At 34.4% G+C, this 18,424-nt stretch overlaps 1 protein-coding gene across 8 annotated transcripts; it reads left to right on the forward strand.

Annotated features, from left to right (window-relative positions):
- The first annotated feature begins 1,345 nt into the window (after window positions 1-1,345).
- Window positions 1,346-16,268, forward strand: LOC100789533 (protein ALWAYS EARLY 2). 8 transcript variants are annotated; one of them, XM_041013473.1, is made up of 21 exons: window positions 1,431-1,503; window positions 1,684-1,730; window positions 1,847-1,984; window positions 2,461-2,598; window positions 3,310-3,405; window positions 3,581-3,643; window positions 4,109-4,186; window positions 4,615-4,777; window positions 6,214-6,473; window positions 6,672-7,047; window positions 7,142-7,219; window positions 7,748-8,007; window positions 9,604-9,654; window positions 11,730-12,011; window positions 12,142-12,320; window positions 12,432-12,714; window positions 13,289-13,444; window positions 14,194-14,325; window positions 14,495-14,932; window positions 15,124-15,417; window positions 15,847-16,268. In XM_041013473.1, exons 3-21 carry the CDS (start codon window positions 1,976-1,978, stop codon window positions 16,009-16,011), a joined length of 3,501 nt encoding a protein of 1,166 aa, XP_040869407.1. In that variant the 5' UTR covers window positions 1,431-1,503; window positions 1,684-1,730; window positions 1,847-1,975; the 3' UTR covers window positions 16,012-16,268. The 8 variants fall into 8 exon arrangements, with proteins under 8 accessions (XP_040869409.1, XP_040869408.1, XP_040869407.1 ...); XM_041013472.1 differs by having other exon boundaries at window positions 1,436-1,503; window positions 3,307-3,405; XM_041013479.1 differs by lacking the exon at window positions 9,604-9,654 and having other exon boundaries at window positions 1,438-1,503; window positions 3,307-3,405; window positions 14,495-14,635; window positions 14,720-14,932.
- Window positions 16,269-18,424: the final 2,156 nt, after the last annotated feature.

Genomic DNA, 18,424 nt, shown 5'->3' on the forward strand with positions numbered 1-18,424 from the left:
TGGAGATTGTCTAGCTCGAGATGATAACAGGAGTTACTTTTGATCTAAGCTAAAATTTTGATCGATTGAAGGAGCAAAGTGGAATATCTACAAGGCTCAAGTAAGGCTTAGAGTATGGGGTTATGAGAGCGATTACTCAATTTTGCATACTTGTGATTCTTGGCCTATCTTCTATAGAGGAGCATAATTTTTTGTTGGGAATCTTTCTCCTTCAGTAGATAAAGCTAATAGGTAACTGTAATTAGATAAGGTCAATAGATAATTGTAGTTTTCCTTTCCAAGATGGAGTCTCCTTACAAGGAAAAAAAGGTCCTAGAATAGAAGTTATTGAGGATTTTGTTCTCAAATTAATAAAGGGAAACAAAATCTCTTCAATTAATTGAGTAATAACTATGTTGAACTTTGAGCTTAAGGTAATGTTTGATAAATTTAGCTTATAAATTATTAGAGTGATTTATCAAACACATTCATGAATCAATCGAGAGATCACATTCCAATTAAACTACTAGTTTGCAAGCTTATAGACAACTCAAAGACTAATTTTTTTTTTGGGTATAAACTGAAAGAGTAGTTAAGCATTGTTGAAATATATGTGTTTGTACAAATATAAGAGTTTTGTTACCTGGTATTTTTAATTTAGGAATTAATAAATATTTTTTTGGATAAATGCTAAGAACTCTCTATCTAAGACACTTTCTTAAACACACTTTTTATTGATTAAATTTTATTGAAAATGACAATTTTTGTAATCCCATATTACATTTAATTATTATTTTTATTTATAATTTTTAATAATTTTAATCAATTAAAAAAGTGTTCTTTCTTTTCCAATTTTGGTTTTCATTCCTAATTTTTAAAACATTGATTTTATTTCATATACTTTTTTTAATCCCTAAATTTTGTTCAAAATATTAGTTTTAAGAACTAAAATTTGGGTATTTTAAAAATATAGGAACAAAAACTATTAATTTTTAAAAGTTATACTCAAAAATCAAAATTTGGAACTTTTTTAAGAACTAAAAATATTATTAATTCAAAAATTATTTATGAATTCCTTAATCAACACAACGATGGATGATAAAATGAAATAGGATATTTCCAATATCATGATTATAGATAATAATGGATGATAAGATGAGATATGTTTTTTTACACTAATCATAAATTAAAAAAATCAATTCAAAATTACCGAAAATGACAACCGAAATTTCAAATATAATCGAATACAACGAGAATTTTGAACCCTCAATGAGGTGCAGCACGTGGACCGTTGATGGGAGGTAGCTGCTGACGTGTACGCTAGATGATAGGATAATACAAATCCGTATTCTCCCTCCTCTACCGCGTTCGTGGCATTGCGTAAAATCTCATTGGCCAGTGCCCTCCTTATATTCAAGTTTCGCGGCAATGAGGTTATTTTCACCTCTCTCCGTGTAAACCCTGCCACTCCGTTTTTTCTCTTCTTCTCGTGCTTCGGCGGAAATCGGCTTAGCTCTTCGACCGGTTAGTACCACGGAACCAGTTTCACTTTCGGATCTGTAATCTAGGGTTTGAATTCGAAGAGGAAAACACTAATTTGTCTCTTCTTTTTGTTAATTAGAACGAATTTGTCCTTTTCTGCTTCAATCTTCGTCGTTTTTCTTAATAACGTTCTTGTTTTCATTGTTTTTCTTTTTCCGAAAGACAAGCTGTTTGGTGCCTGTTGGCTGATTCTGAGACTTTTTTCTATGGTAAATTTGAATTGGTGTTCCGTTTTTTTTTTTTTTTTTTAAATTGTTTTGAGGTGGTGAGGGTGAAGGTTTTATGTTTTATCTGGAGGATGATTTGAATCTTGTGATTTGTGAAGCACGTAGTCAATTGCTGAATTGGATGTGATTGTGAGAAGTTCTTCTTGGAAGATGTGGATCTTCCTTGCTAATCAGTTGTGTTTAGCTTGCAACGATTTCAATTTGCTGTTTATCCTGTTAGTTTGGAAATGTTTCAGGTGCATTTTGAATTTTCTCTTTATTTTGTTAGTTTTCTGGTGATACTGATTTTGAGGATTTAATTGATGCTCTTTGTCTCTCTCTTGGGGGTGGGGTTCAATAGCTGTAATTTCCTTAATTGATTTGGACTTTGCTATCTTAAATAACAAGAGTAGCAATATGAGAAACTATCCAAGTATCTACATGTTTTGACATTTTGTTTTTGAAAATCTGAATGCCAGCTATGAAGCAGTTGAACTTCTGGCCTCTAATTGTTTTCATTCATGAGAAAGGCAGGAAAGTTGATGTTATTTATTGGACTTCATAACTTGTGGATGGAAAGTGGAATAATAGAAGGCCAAAAGAACTTACACTGACCTTAGCTTCCATATTAATTAAATATTCCATAAGAGAAATTTGTGTGTTGTGCTTCTATCGTGCATTATTGATTAGTTCGTTAGCTGAGTTTTGACTGGGCTAACATTGTTGATTGCAGCTTTGCTTTTTGGTTCAAAGACATAAGAGCTCAATGGCACCAACAAGGAAATCTAGAAGTGTGAATAAACGGATGTCAAGTTCAAATGACAATTCCCCTGAGAAAGATGGAATTAATTCAAATAAAAACAAGCTGCGGGTATGTCTTGATCTGATGGCATTTTTTCCCCTAAACTGGAAGCAGTAGGACACATCAATTAAAATACATTAATACAATGCTCCATCCGACTTGGTATCATATTTTCATAATAGTTTTATAAAGAGGTTAAAGTGGAGGTTCTTGGGTTTTACCCTTAGTATAATATTGGTGTTAATATTTGCACATTTCACTTGAAAAGCTGTAATCTACATTGCACAGGTACCAATGCAAGTATTTGGTAAAACATGATACATGAATATAATTTTGATAGTTATGATATGAGCACAGCAATATATATTATATATTATATAAAATACATATGATAATTTGCTACTTTTTGTGATAATTTTGAAGAAAACAAGACTACAAGATTCAGATTATGCTTTGTGCGAGGTAATCAGAGAGCATGGGACTTGAATTTGTATCTTAGATTTTTTGAATAACATTTTTTCAAGGATGGTGTGGGTATTCACAAAACATACACACACACAAAAATAAATAAATAGGGATATGCCAAAAATTCAAATTCAAATGTATCATATAAATATTTGATATCAGATATGGATATAAAACCAAATTTCAAGTATTCATGTATCATACATAGTGGTTCTTATCCATCAGTGTACGTGCACTGAGCATCAACAATATTTCAACTATTGTTTTAGCCTCAAATTTTTTACTCCTGGTTAACTTGTGCCCTTTGCACAGAAGAAAAAGTTGACCGATAAATTGGGATCTCAGTGGAGCAAGGAGGAACTAGAGCGATTTTATGAAGCATATAGGAAGTATGGGAAAGATTGGAAGAAGGTGTGCTTTTGTCATGGTGTTATTTTCTCTCCGTCTTTCTTGTTCATTTGGGCATTTGAGGACAATTGGGCTTGTTCTTTCCTTTATCTTCTTTCCTGTATCCCTATTGTTATCATAAGCATTGCAGTTAGAATTCTTGTTATTGTTCTCCATTCTTATAAATTTGAATTTCCAGGTGGCTGCTTTTATACGTAATAGATCTACTGAAATGGTAGAAGCTCTTTACAATATGAATCGGGTAAATCAATACTACTGTAGTCTAATCTGTAGTCATATGTCATGTTTCTTATATATACATTCTACCTTTTGTTTACAAAAATATGTGTTGTTTGTGTGCGTGCTTTTTTAGCATAACTGAGTTGACTAAAAATTTAGATGACATTTATTATGGACTGATAAATAGATAGATGTTCAATTTCTACCAATGTAACCTAAGACATTTGTTCTTCCTCTTCTTTTTCCCCATCTCCCTCTACCTTTCCAATTCTTATTATTATTTTTAAATGGGATGTTATTGGATATCAAGCCATGTCATTTCAAATGGTTATGCCCCCATAAATCCAATAATTTCTCCATAAGGCTAGTTAGCACATTTAGGTCCTTGCTTATAATTTCTTACTTCTAGCTATCATGAATTGACTTATTAATGCTGTGTAGATCATTTGTTTTAAGTGTCATTGAAACTATAAGTTGTAATTTACAGGCATACCTCTCTCTGCCAGAGGGGACAGCTTCTGTTGTTGGCCTCATAGCGATGATGACAGATCACTACAATGTGATGGTAAGGTCAAAGCTAATTCCTGTTGGTAGATTTTTTATTTTCCTGGACAAAATTTGCAAACAGCTTGTGGTGTAATAATCTCTCTTGGAATCCCCCCCCCCCCCCCCAAAGAAGGGTAAAACTGTTCTATTGGAAACTAAATTAAAAACCTGTTCTGATTATTTGCCACGGTATCCCTTGTTATATTATAATATAATATTTCCATCACTTCTTCCTCTGCTACTATCATGACATACTTTACAATAATGTAATTCATTTCTACTTTTGGATTTGCATTTCTCTTTATATTTATTGAGACAGATTAATATTTGTGAAAGATGTGTTCTTTCAGTCTGGTTTCACCATGTTTTTTTGCCCCCTGATGATGTTATATATTGGCTTTGACTATGTACTTATGAGTTGTCATTTTCTGGACTTGAATTTGACAGGAAGGGAGTGATAGTGAAAGGGAGAGCAATGATGCACCAGGATCTCAAAAACCTGTAAAACGAAAGCATGAAGAAGTTCAGCTTAGTGTCTCTAAAGATCAGTCTCATTCAATTGCTTCTAGAGATGATTGCCTCTCTATATTGAAGAAGAGACGCTTTGATGGTAAAATACCTATTGTCATACCACTCCCTCTGTTTTTTCCTCATCCAGAGAGTCATGTTTTGGCTTGCCTTTCTACAAATTGCTTTTATTCCCTATTGGGAAAACCCAAAGTCCCACATTGGCTAGAGATAAGCCCAAGATAGAATATATAAGTGGGGGACAATCCTCACCCTATGAGCTAGCTTCTAGGGTTGAGTTAGGTTCAAACCCACATTCTAAGACCCCTGCATGACAAAAGTTGTTGTGGCTTAAATCCTTGCAACTGGAAAGTAGACTAGCAGTTATGTAACAAATGAAAACTGGCAAAGTTCACCCATATTACACAAGAACTCCGATAAAGATTCTTATGAAAGATTTATTTTAGGTGTCTGCACTTTATTTTTGTTCTGATGGAAGTCCAACTGTTAGATATAAAATTCATTCATGAGTTTTTTCACCCAATAGATTTAGGAGAGTTGATCTATGACATGGTATCATAGCCTTTTACAACCAAATGGTCAAGTGTTCAATTCTTACTGCCATCATTCATCTAAGTTATTGAATTTTAGCACATGGTAAAATGAGGTCTGGATTTGTTCACACTTCAAACCTATAGGGCTTTCACGTGAGGAGTATGTTAGATATAAAATCATGCACGAGCTTTCACTATGAATTGTGATAGTTATTTTTTAACACTAACTATATATAAATGGGAGTAGAGAAAGAAGTTGATTAATATTTTGAGTAAATTATGCTGACTCTCCCGAGGTTTTGTGAGATTGCACAAACTTTCCCTACTTTTTCAACCTCCCTTATAAGGGGTCATGGTGTAATGTTTTTCTAAGTTCTAACAGTTAAGAGGGTTAATGTAATGTAAAAGGAATGTTAGTGTAGGGGTAGAAAAAATAGGGATTTATGCAATCTCACGAAACCTTAAGGGGCAGTAATATAATTTACTCTAATATTTATTACGCAATATTGTAATTCATGTGGCTGCTATCTTCAAGTCTCCCCCAATTAGAATAAATCGAATCATCTCCTTCGTAAGATTTTGATTGAGCTAATATCAAGTCTTATCATCAATATAATTTGGTATACACTGCATTACTTTCTCAATGTACTCTGGTATTTGAGAATGATCTCCAATCTCCATATATCATCTGCCTTTGTTAGGATTTGCTTTCCTATCTGTGAAATTCCTTGTGGTTGAAATTTTGAAATTAAATATTAGTAGTGATAAAATTAGACCCTTCTTGAACTGCCCCTCCTTTCCAGTGCATTTCAATTAGTATAAAATGTGCAGGTAGAATATTATCCTATTTCTCCATCATTAAACCCAAATATTGAACTATGAGTAACATGGTTGATTATTCTGAATTGTTAGTCTTGCTCATATTCATTGCAATATATTTTTCATAATAGTTAATTCCAATATTAATGATTATTTAATTTACCAGGTATGCAGCTCAAGCCTTATGCTGTTGGTAAAAGGACTCCTCGCGTCCCGGTTTATAAGAAAGACGATACAGAAAATTATGTTTCACCTTATAGAAGAAGCCTGAAGTCGACTATTGATGCTAATGATGATGAAGTTGCTCATGTTGTAGCTTTGGCATTAACTGAGGCTGCACACAGAGGAGGCTCTCCACAAGTTTCTCAAACACCATCTAGAAGAGTAGAGCAAAAATCCTCTCCCATCCAGAGCTTGGAAAGAAAGGTATAAACTCTTCACTGGATTTTTCTGCCGTTATCCTGTACTTTTTGGCTATATTATTACTTCAAGATATGTGTTCTGAATGTGTGAATATGCAACAATGTTTAAATAGAATCTAATGGAAGTCATTGTGAATGATATGCTTGTGTTTTGATACATTGCATTTTAAAAAGTGTAATTATTTTACAATTTGTCAACTAGCACCAAATGTCAGAGACAGCTTGTGCCAAGTTTCATGATGTTTCTGTGGATGAAGAGGTTTTAGAAAGTAGTATAGAAAGCAGGGGAGCTGAAAATGGAGAATATGCAAGAGATAATAGTTCATTGATGGATACAGAAGGCATAAGCACTGTTAAAGTTTTTCAGAAGAGGAAAATTTTTTATAGAAAGAGAGAGAGAGTGGAAAATGTGGGAAATCATCAACTTGATGATGGTGGGGAAGCATGTAGCGGCACTGAAGAAGGACTTAGTTTTAGTTCACTGAAGGAAAAGGTTGATATTGATGTTACTAATGAAAAACTTGAAAAATTCTCTCCAAAAAGTCAGAGGAAAAGAAACAAGAAACTCTTCTTTGGAGGTAATTGTTACTACATATATATATGTGAAAATTGTTTGTGCAACTTTTAGTTCCTTTTCTTCATCTCTGAAAATTTAATCACTTTATCCAACAGATGAAACCCCTGCCTTGAATGCGTTGCAAACTTTGGCTGATCTGTCTCTAATGATGCCAATATCTACAATGGAATCTGGTAAGAATAATTCAATAAATTTAATAGTATAATTGTAAGAGACTTTTGCATTGCATGTGTGCGTGCACTCACCCTGACAATAGGCAAGCTGTAAAAAAATTCCATTTTTAGTGCTTTTACATCCAACACTACTACATATAGTAGTGTAATTGTAAGAGACTTTGGCTTGTGCATGTGTGGTGCACATACACAGAGCAATAGCCAAACTGGAAAAAAATTCCAATTTTTACTGTTTTCACATTCAACACTACTACATAATTGAGATTGATTTGCCTCATTTTGGCCAATCTTCGTTGAACATTATTAATTGCAATTTTAAGTTTTAACTTTTTATTTCATATTATTTGAGCTGCATCTTCCACTTTTTCAACTCAAATGCTCAGATGGAATCTACTTTTTACTGCTGCTGTCATTCATGTTTGTTACTGTACTGCTGTTGTCATTATTGAGATTTTGCAAAATTTTCTTCTCTTTATCAGAGAAATCTCTTCTAATTAATTTCTCAATGTTTTCCCCTTTCCCATCTAGAATCATCTATCCAGTTTAAGGGCGAAAGAATGGTTGCTGATAAGAATAATAAGTCTGCTTTACTTGAAGCAACATCAACAAACCATAAGAGACATCAACTTAAACACAGTGCGGTCCCTGAAATTGAGGTTTCAACCTCCAAAAAGTCTAAGATTGGAAAGGAATCGACAAAGGATACTAATGTTCTCTCTGAATCAAAAGGGAAACTTCCATTTGCAGATACAACATGGAAAAAAAAGCGGAAGTCTATGGGTTCAAAGGTAAATACATTCTTGTATGCTTTATTGAACAGATTTTGCATCGAGTCTGTTTTGGTTTTGCTTAATTTTTTTCTCCAAAACAATTTTTTACTCAAGAAAGAATTTTAGCCAGAAGTTTGACTGAATTTTTGGTGGTTGTTGGATGGAATAATGGAATAGTGGTAGGGATCACTCCCCCTTCTAGGTGACAACAAGCATGCTAGACCATTCTAGCAAAAAAATTCTAGTGCTCTAGAATTTTGTCAAAAATCATTCCTGAAAGTGATTGTTTAAAATTATTTTGAAAGTTTTGGAAATAAATGCCATTTTATCCTCAATCAAATAGTTTTTCAATTATTCCATATCTCATCTTATACTTTTCTACATAAAGCCAATTCTATTTACATAATCTTGTTGAACTTTTGGTTTTCTAGAAGTACATGGAGAGAATAAAGAGAAAAAAAGGCTTTGAATAATACTACTTCCGTCCCTATATATAAGACCCATTTAACTAATTCATAGGAATGAAGAAAGTTGGTTAATTTAGTTAGTGACATTAAATTTGTTAATAATTTGTATTTTTCAAAATTACCCTTATTATTGAGACTCATCACAAAAACTCTTTCTACCTGATTAATTAATGTGTGGAAAGAGAATAGTGGTTATGAAGTTTATCTTATTAATTTGTAACTACTCATCTTCCACATTCCTTACAAGAGAGAGAAAGAATCCATCTTATTAATATGCAAACCTTTTTAAACTGTCATGCTGTGATGAGAGATATTAGCTGAGTGGACAATGTCTCTTACATGACCAATCATGTGTCTCATACATGACTGATTGTAGCTTGTGACACTTTAGAGTCTGATTGGAAAATGACTCTGAATCAGTTGGTGGTGCTACTGCATTGGAAAATGACTCCCAAACCCAAGTGAATCACTAGCTAATACCATGAGTGGTGCTATTGCATTGCTGAGAATGAGATGTTAGATTACCATCTTTTAATTAGTAGATCCCATTGCCCGTCTTTAGCTTGATTACTAAGAACTAAGAAGCTATGAAGCATGGAAATTCATATGGACACAACATCATGGAAAGATAGCAAAATTTAGTGTATAGATGTTTTCTTGAAGTGTGTCATATTGTCACAAGTTAACCTTGTTAGAAATGGTTTCCTTTTTTTATGTGTGTGCTTCATAGCGAAGAGGACAATTCTAGATAATTGTGAGTCGTGAGTTTTTAACTGCAATCAGGGCATTCAAGAGTGTAGGGTTGTGTTAAATTTGTCGTTTTCATTCTATTCTTTTGAATGTTTTGGTAATAGAAGTGTTGCCTTATAAGTATCAGATACTAATTAGAAAAGTCATTTGATTTTGGAGCTTATTATATTTAGGGGGATGGGCAAAATACATGAACTGAATTGAATTGCTATAGAACTGAACCGAACTCGTAATAGTTCAGCAGAACTGAACAATGTATTCTTTTCCCAGTACTTTCTCAATTTTTATTCCGATCCAATAAATTCTGTTCTGTTCATCTCTGTTGTCCTATTTTGAATTTGTCAATTCAATGATATTTGCAACTCAATTAGTGAAGGGGAGGTTTGTCTGGCTGTAGGTTGCAAATGCAAAGCTTGATTCTTATCCAAGTGGTCCCTTGAAAGATGAGGTATGCAAGTCTTCTGTAGATTTTTATTTTCCCTGGAATATGTGTAAATCTCTGCAGAACTGAAGCAAGTTTTATTGTTATCGGCATTTTATTTATTCTTCCCTTTAGAATATATTGGACTCTGTTCAAGTGATAGAAGAGTAGCGTGAATAGTATAGATAACCTTGTCAGTTTAAAAAAATAGTTTCAGGAATTATGCATTCTATGGTTTGTAAATGTTTTAAACTGTAGTTTGATGTACTTCTAGTCTGTATTAACTTTGCATCAAAATATGGTTTTGTTAACTGGATCAAAACACCCTGAACTGGTGTAAATTCTCGGTATTATTCTTCAATTAATTTTGGTACCAATAGATAGATGGCAGTACCAGAACTACAGTATTACATAAACGAAAGGTAACGCAGGGTAAAACACCCTGCACTCTCGTTACAAAGTGGCATTGTATTTAATTTTGGGCATGGCTGGAAGCGCGATCCAACTTGGCATGCTTGCGATGTGACTTGGCTAGAATTTTTCAAGGAGATTATCCAGTGGAAGCTGAGGGAAACTGCTGATATTACCAGGGGCCCATCCACCACCTGCATATTAAAATCAGTATCTAGTTCATAAAATGTTGAAAATGTCAGTCACAGGGTGTGTTTGGGTGCATTCGGATTGAGGTTTAATTGTTAAATTTTTTTTTTTTTTGCACAGCAAAAATAGTATTATATATTATGAATAATGCAGTACTAGATGTACTGCAGATAGGAGAAAAAGTACAAGGCAAAATTGCCTAACCCAACTGAAAATACAGGATAACAATAGATAAGCCAAAAGGAAATCATCCCTTAAGACAACTCCTCCCTCAAACTAGTGGACCATTGATTAAAATGAATATGGAAGTCTTTGTCCATATATTTTAACCATGCCCAAGTGTGGAATAAAGCTTCGTCCATGACTTTTCCGGAGTCGAAAATCTGGTTATTAAAAACCATTGAATTTCTATGCTTCCAAATAGTCATGGATAGAGCTATCCAAAGCACTGCCCGTCTATTATCTATACATCTATTGCTACTCCAGCTTGAAAATTGAATGAAGTGGTCTTTGGGATCAGTGGGGAAAGGACCCACTCTGTCAGCCCATCTCAAAGCCTCCCACCAAAGACTCCTAGTTCTTGAGCAAGCAAACATGATATGGCCAGCAGATTCCTCCTCTCCATCACATAAAGGACAAGAATACGATGGAAGGCACACCTGCCTCCTTCTTAGGTTAGCCTTAGTAGGCAATCTATCTTTAAAAATTTTCCAAGAGAATGCAGCTGCTCTTGGAGGAATTTTCAATTTCCACATAAGCCTGGAAGCATTATCTTCATATTCTGAGCTGCCATCTTCCATGAGAGAGTTATAAGCTGACTTTGTAGAATAGGATCCACTAGAGTCGGCCCTCCAAGTGAGATGATCCATTCTAGAAAGGTGAAGTTGCACCCCATCGATCTCATCCATGAAAGCTGCCACCATTTCAATTTCGTGGTCGAAGAAATTTCTCCTCCATTGGAACTTCCAATCCCACCCATTTTCAGCATGCTGACCCATTAAACTGATAGTAAGGTCCTGCTGCTGGCTCACCTGATATAAAACAGGGTATTTGTCTTTAAGGGTTATATCATCTCCCCTCCATATGTCTTTCCAAATGGCTATCATTGACCAGAGTTTTCTCTGTTTGGCCTGTAGATATATGCCTATGGTTTGCTGTAGGTTAAACCACACTGAGTTTGGTGTTCATTTCTCTTATACCCATCATTGCTCAATTTAGTGTATGTCATATGAACTGGTTGTTCCCATAATTCATTGACGGATAGGCGCAAAATTCATTGATGGATAGGCACATTAAGTTTGGTATCATTAGTCATGCTTACCATGGTTATATTGATAAATAGGCACAAATTGGTATTGTAAAAAATTCTTTGATGTACAATAGAAATACACATGAAATTGCTTTCATGTGAAGCTACACACCAGTCCTTTTTTTTTTTTTTTTTACATTACATAATAATGTGTCCAATTATTGTACTCATCATAGTTGTGCATGCCCTGTAGGCCTTAGATGACGATAACAAACCAGTGGTTAAAGGAAAACACACTGACCAGGCTTTTACCCTACCAAAGCAATTGAAGACAGTTAAATCATCAGAGAGTTCCTTTTGCAGTGATCAGAAAGATTTGACAGTATCAACTGCAGAAGTTCCACTTTTGAATGAAGTTAGTTTACCAACTAAACGAAGTAGACGAAAGATGATTTTACAGAGAACTTCCTTGCCTAAGGAAAAGTCTTCTGATTACATATTGAAAAGTCAACCTAATAAGTACTCTACCCTTAAGGTACAAGCTTTTTCTTAATTTAAATTGATTATGTGTTTTTGAAGCTTTGAGGGGCTTCAAGCTTTTTGTTTACAACTTATAGAAAAAAGCTTTTTGTTCTAAAAATAATAACTTCCTCTATAACTTGCAGGCAAAGGTTTCTAGTTGCTTGGCATCTAATATGGTTCGCAGATGGTTTATTTTTGAATGGTTTTACAGTGCAATTGATTATCCATGGTTTGCCAAAAGGGAATTCATGGAGTACTTAAATCATGTTGGACTAGGGAATATCCCAAGGTTAACTCGTGTCGAGTGGAGTGTCATAAAAAGGTATGAAATTCAGTTGTGGTTATTATGATGTTCTGCTAAATCTTGAGAACAGTAAATTATGTAATCATAAAGGATGTATTTGAAATTGTCATGTTGTACTTGTTTTTGCAGTTCCCTTGGCAAACCCCGCAGGTTTTCTGAACACTTTCTATGTGAAGAAAGGCATAAACTTGAACAGTATCGGGAATCAGTGAGGAAACATTACACTGAACTGCGGACTGGTATTAGGGATGGACTTCCAACTGATTTAGCCAAACCATTATATGTTGGACAACGTGTAATTGCTCTTCATCCAAAAACAAGAGAGATTCATGATGGTAGTGTGCTTACCGTTGACTATGACAAGTGCAGGATTCAGTTTGACCGTCCTGAATTAGGTGTTGAATTTGTAATGGTAATATGATTACTTATTATTCTGCTGATTTTAAAAGTTATAGCCATTCTTCAATAGGTAGTTTCAATCAGTATGTCACATTTGTTTCAGTTTAACTTTGGAATAAAATTGCTTTTTCTTTTTGCTAAAAGATTTCTCTGGAAAATCCCAAAAAAAAGTGATTATTTCCTTAAAATAAATTGAACCAAGCATGCATGCCACACACTGAAATGTTATAATAAACAATAAAAAGAGCTACCTTGTGCTATACAGCTCCTTCTATGCAGAGTGTCTAGGGTACGGTTGGACCTACTGTGTGCCTATAGAAGGCAGCCTTGCATTTGCAAGAGCATGATTTCTAGACTTGAATCTATGACATACAGCCTACAGGTCACATTGTAGTACTCCAAGTGAAGGAAATTGGTTTGGTATTTGTAAAAATATATAAATGATCTTTGTGTACCACATGATGTAAATAAACAGTCAAAGGCTTAATATTTTTTTTTTCCAATTGAATAAATTAGCTTGATATTTTTTAAGTCTAAAAATGATTTTCACATTTTCTTGTTTTTAATGAGCGGAATTTTTGGTTCAGGACATTGATTGCATGCCTTTGAATCCATCAGATAATATGCCAGAAGCTCTGAGGAGGCATATTGGTTCCCAAAAAGCCTCTTTCATGAATAAAGAACCACAAATTAATGGAAATTCAAATTTTGGGGGCTGCGAAATGCATTCCTTTCCCGTGAAGGTACACACCTCCTCAAGTGACTTAGTAGTGCATGGAAAAGTTAGATTGCTAACAAGTATCAATATACTAATATTATGTCTTAATTTGGTGCTTACATTTTTATTTTATACATTCCATCTCTACATGACATTGTAAGTTTAGATTTAATTTGATTCTACTATCTGTCATGTATTGTCACTTCATTAAAGAAGTTTGACTATAGTAATAGCTACTTGCCTACTTGAAAATTTAAATGATGTGTTAACACATGACTTGATTATAGTGTAAAATGGAAAAAATATTTAAATCAACACTAGATCAAAATTAAACTCTTAATTTTTTTCATTGGAAGTTAAATATGCTTATCCTTTTTTCCTGACATAAAATAAGCTTGAAGAGTTAATAGTAGAGCTTCATAATTGGTACTTTTAATGATTGACATAGGCTTTCTTGTTGTCTTTTGACTAGTGGACAACCATTCACATATATTACCATTGTTTTGCACTGCTGTGGTTAGCTCATAGCTGGATGAAATTAACTGCCCAATACTTTTCTCAACCTTGGAAAATTAGCTGAAGGAATTCATGTTAAAGGTGTCGGATTGGTTTGTTGAATTTTACATCCCTTTTGCTTGGATTAGTAATCCAGATTTCCACTACCACTGATGAAACTGTGATGCTAGAAACATTGAAATATTATGTGTTCTAAAAGTTTTTATCTCATAATTGTTAAAATCTTCTTACACTGGTGTTAACTATGTCGTTGCCCAGGCAAAGGTTGCTACCGTTGATAACCTCTGTGCACAAGCTGGTTGTGCTCAACCATGTAAAGTAACACACCATCAAGCTAAGGAAGCTGACATACATGCAGTTTCTGAATTAAAGCGTGCTCTAGATAAAAAGGTTTATAATTTTTCATGCGCAAAAATGAATACTTTTGTGCAGTTCTTTTGGAATCTGTTTAACTTCTGCTTTCATGTATGCTTGTGATTTACTTATTTTCTAAATATTAATTGCATTATTTACATTGCTGTGGGTGGTCTTGCACCTACTTTTTGGGCTGCTCGTACAGGAGACATTGTTGATGGAGCTTCGAAGTGCAAATAGCGACATATTGGAAAACCAAAATGGCATAGAATGCTTAAAAGATTCCGAGGTTTTCAAGAAGCATTATGCCACGGTACTGGTAGAGCTAAAGGAAGCCAGTGGACAGGCATGTGGCTTCCAATGGATTATTTATTTCATTACAACATTCTGTGTTAATCTTGAGCAAAATATGATTGGTTGTTATTTTCAGGTTTCTGATGCTATGCTACAACTGAGGCAACGCAATACTTACAGAGGAAACTCTCTGCCACCCTGGATGAAGCCACAAGCAAGTTTCAATGTTCACGATGATCTTCCTGGTATGTTGGATAGTTCTCTAACACAAGAGTTAGGGTCAACTGTTGTTCAAGTTATTAAAGGATCCAGGCTAAGGGCACATGCAATGGTAGATGCTGCATTTGAGGTATGGATGATCTATGGATTTTCTGACCTCCCCGCCCCTCCTCTGCTTTTGTACTTGTTTTCTCCCCACTGTTCTTGATCCAGCATTGTATTATCTTAAAATGATTTATTGTTGGTTTAGCCACAAATATTAAAATGCCAATAGTGGACAAAACTCAAAAGTCAGATGTAATGGTTGCTCCTATAATTCAGGCATTGTCTTTGACAAAGGAAGGTGAAGATGCCTTCATAAAGATTGGGCAAGCATTGGATTCTATAAATCATCAGCAGTTAGCCTCCAAGTCTAGGTTACCTGTGATCAGGTCTCAAGAGCAAGTGAATGTGAATGGCAGTTTTTATCATCTTAGTCATTCAACTAGCGGTGTATCAGAACCTATACTCAATGATCCATCAGTTCCAAAACCACATAATTATTCTGACAAATTTGATACTGAACTTCCGTCAGATCTTATCGCTTCATGTGTTGCCACATTAATCATGATTCAGGTAATTTCCCCCTGGGTGTTTGTAAACATAATGAGTTCCTTGTTATGCTCTTTAAGTTCTAGCAACAAATTCTGAATTGCACATCTAGGTTTTTTTGTGTGCATCTTGCCTCTCAACTAATAGATGTTTATAATCACGTTTTAGTTCCCCCTCCACCATCTTGAGAACGCAGCCTCCATTTGTTGGAAACAACATAATAGTAAATCTATTCCACTGTCCTGTAGCCTAAATTCTCTGTGACTAAGTGAATAAAATTAGAATTACTTGGTTTTTTCTCCTTATATATTGAGTTCTGTATATACTTATTGATTTGCCCGAGTGTGTTTTTCACTAAAGCATGTTGCCAGAAATATCCTCTCCTTTTTTTTTGTCTAAAGATTATTGAACAAATTCTTGCTAACCAAAAATTAATATTCTTTTAACTTGCAGACTTGTACTGAACGGCAATACCCTCCAGCTGATGTGGCTCAGATATTAGATTCCGCCGTTACTAGTCTGCATCCATGCTGTCCTCAAAACCTTCCTATTTACAGAGAAATTCAAATGTGCATGGGAAGAATCAAAACCCAGATGTTAGCTCTCATCCCTACTTGACTTGTATCTTTTTTTCCCGCAGATCTCTCTCTTATGTAGCTGCTGCCTGCTGTACATATGATGATGCTGAACTATTAGTTCAGATCACATACGGGCTCGTCGCCCACCTTGTAATGTCTTTATTGAGAGGTACAATAATTTACTTCTTTTACTCCACACCAATAGGTTCAAACGGTGGTATTAGAAATCATGTAATTCTCTACCGTGTCTTTTTAATCTTTGGTGTCAAATGGTGGTACTTAATAAAAATTATTTAATAAAGGTGATAATTTAATATTTTGATAATTCAAAATTAATAAAAAGCACAATGTTATCTTATTTGTCTTCTGGGAACATCTTAATCCAGAGAGAGAGAGAGAGAATAACAATGCTTGGGTTAGTAGTTTTTTTTTTTGATCAGCAAAGATTAATATGTATATTAATTGATTCCAAGTCAGACTTAATGTAGTCTGGATAGGAACCAATTTCTGGATACATAGATGAGACTAATGTGGAATGTTAGTCTAATTTCCTATCCTCAGCTACTTAATAAACCATGTGCTAAGATTGCTAGACCAGTGATTGTAATGAGTGACAAAATCATTTTCCAAATTTCTGAACCATGTCCAGAGTAAGAAAATTGTATCGTCCAACATTTTGTTGGCATTAAAGGTATCATTGGAAAATATAATGTTATTTCTTTGCTTCCAAATGGTTCATGTCAAGGTTAGTTACCACCACTTCCACCTGTTAGCCCTTATTCCATCGGTCACTCCAAATATATGTTGGAGGAAATGTTGTTTTGGGTTATGCGGGAAAACACCTACAATATTCACCCAAGACAACAATTCCCACTATACGGGAAGAATTTTGCTGTAGTGGAAAAACAAGTGATCTACGCTTTCCTCCATGTTTCTACAGAAAGGACAGGTGCTATCATCTAACTCAATTTGTCGCCTTCTCAGGTTTGCTTTTGTCGGCAATCTATCTTTGAGTAGCCTCCATGCAAATGCTGAGATTTTAGTTGGAACCTTGAATTTCCACAGTTCCTCAAAAGCTCTATCCCGGATCTCCTCTAATGTCTCTCCTCTCAGCACATTATAAGCACTTTTAGTCGAGTATTGACCACTTGGATCTGCTGTCCACACCCACTAATCTATAGTCTTAGGCTGAATTCTCTTACATTCAACATCTTTTAGGAATGAAACAACCTTATCTATCTCACTATCAAACAATGTTCTCCACCACTTGAAATTCCACTCCCACCCCGTGTCTTTGTAAGCTCTCATTTGCTGGATAATTTGGTTTTGCTGACAAGAGATAATATACAGCCTAGGGTATTTAGCTAATAGTGTACCCTCTCTGCCTATTCAATTGTCCTCTCAAAACTTAAATTTGTCATCACAGTCAACCCTCCATAAAGTTGTATTCTGCAGTGCATCACCATGTTGCAGATGTTGAGACACCAACTTTAAGTCCCTCTCCACCATATGGATTTGCTTCATTCAAACTCTTCTAACCACCGTACTTAAATTCAAGTATCGTGACCCACAATTCCTCCTAGTGCTGAAATAGGTTTCACTTTCATTTACCAAGCAGTGTTAGGTTGAAAGTGATGATATCTTTGATTCTCAGACCCCCAATTTCTTTTAGAAGGCACATTGTGTCCCATTTGATCCAAACTATCTTGTTTTGCTTGGGTTAGTAGATAATGGAGTATTTTAAGCACGTTGACGGAGAATTTTTTACTTTATGAAAAAAAGTTATAAAATTATTTCTTTGCAGTGGAGGAATAATAAATCTTTGGTTGTCAATTAAGGATATATTGAGGAGTTGGGTTGGTATATATATAAAGATATAGATGAAATACAATTGTCATTCAGCTTCAACAATTGTTAGATTGTAACCACCTGAATTTATAGGATCATGTTCAGAAATCATTTGAATAATTAATTTTAATCAAACTAAGTAATATGCATCATTTATTTTTTTTTATTAAAAATCAAAATGTGATTGGAAGCTTTTGCACACGTTAACGTTAGTGCCTTCTTGATGTTTTATGAATCAAATTTCAAATATTTAACAGATTATCTTGCTTTTTAACAACCTTTTGGATATTAATACCTTCTAATATTTAACGGATTTTCTTAATTTAAAATTCAAAATTTACCTAATCTTTTTTCTGCTAAATTCTAATATTTTTAATCTATCGGAGGCTTTTAATGCTGTCCCTGCTTTCGAATATCTTGGTAATTAAGCGCATGACAGTATGACACGTTCAACTAAGTTTTGGATATATAATATTTGAATCATGATGGGTAATATGTTCTAACATAAGTATCCCTGAATCCTTTCAAGAAAAAAAAATCCCTGGACCTAGTCTAGAGAGACGATAGTTGAATTATTTAATTAAATAATACTATTATTTAAGCTG

This window comes from Glycine max, chromosome 20, assembly GCF_000004515.6.
Source record: "Glycine max cultivar Williams 82 chromosome 20, Glycine_max_v4.0, whole genome shotgun sequence".
Taxonomy (NCBI): domain Eukaryota; kingdom Viridiplantae; phylum Streptophyta; class Magnoliopsida; order Fabales; family Fabaceae; genus Glycine; species Glycine max.

Excerpts from the sequence above, each read along its gene's own strand:
- LOC100789533 (XM_041013472.1), top strand. Across the intron at positions 8,008-9,603 it reads GGAAGTCTATGGGTTCAAAG|GTTGCAAATGCAAAGCTTGA; the intron begins GTAAATACATTC and ends GTCTGGCTGTAG. Across the intron at positions 12,321-12,431 it reads GAGTGGAGTGTCATAAAAAG|TTCCCTTGGCAAACCCCGCA; the intron begins GTATGAAATTCA and ends TTGTTTTTGCAG.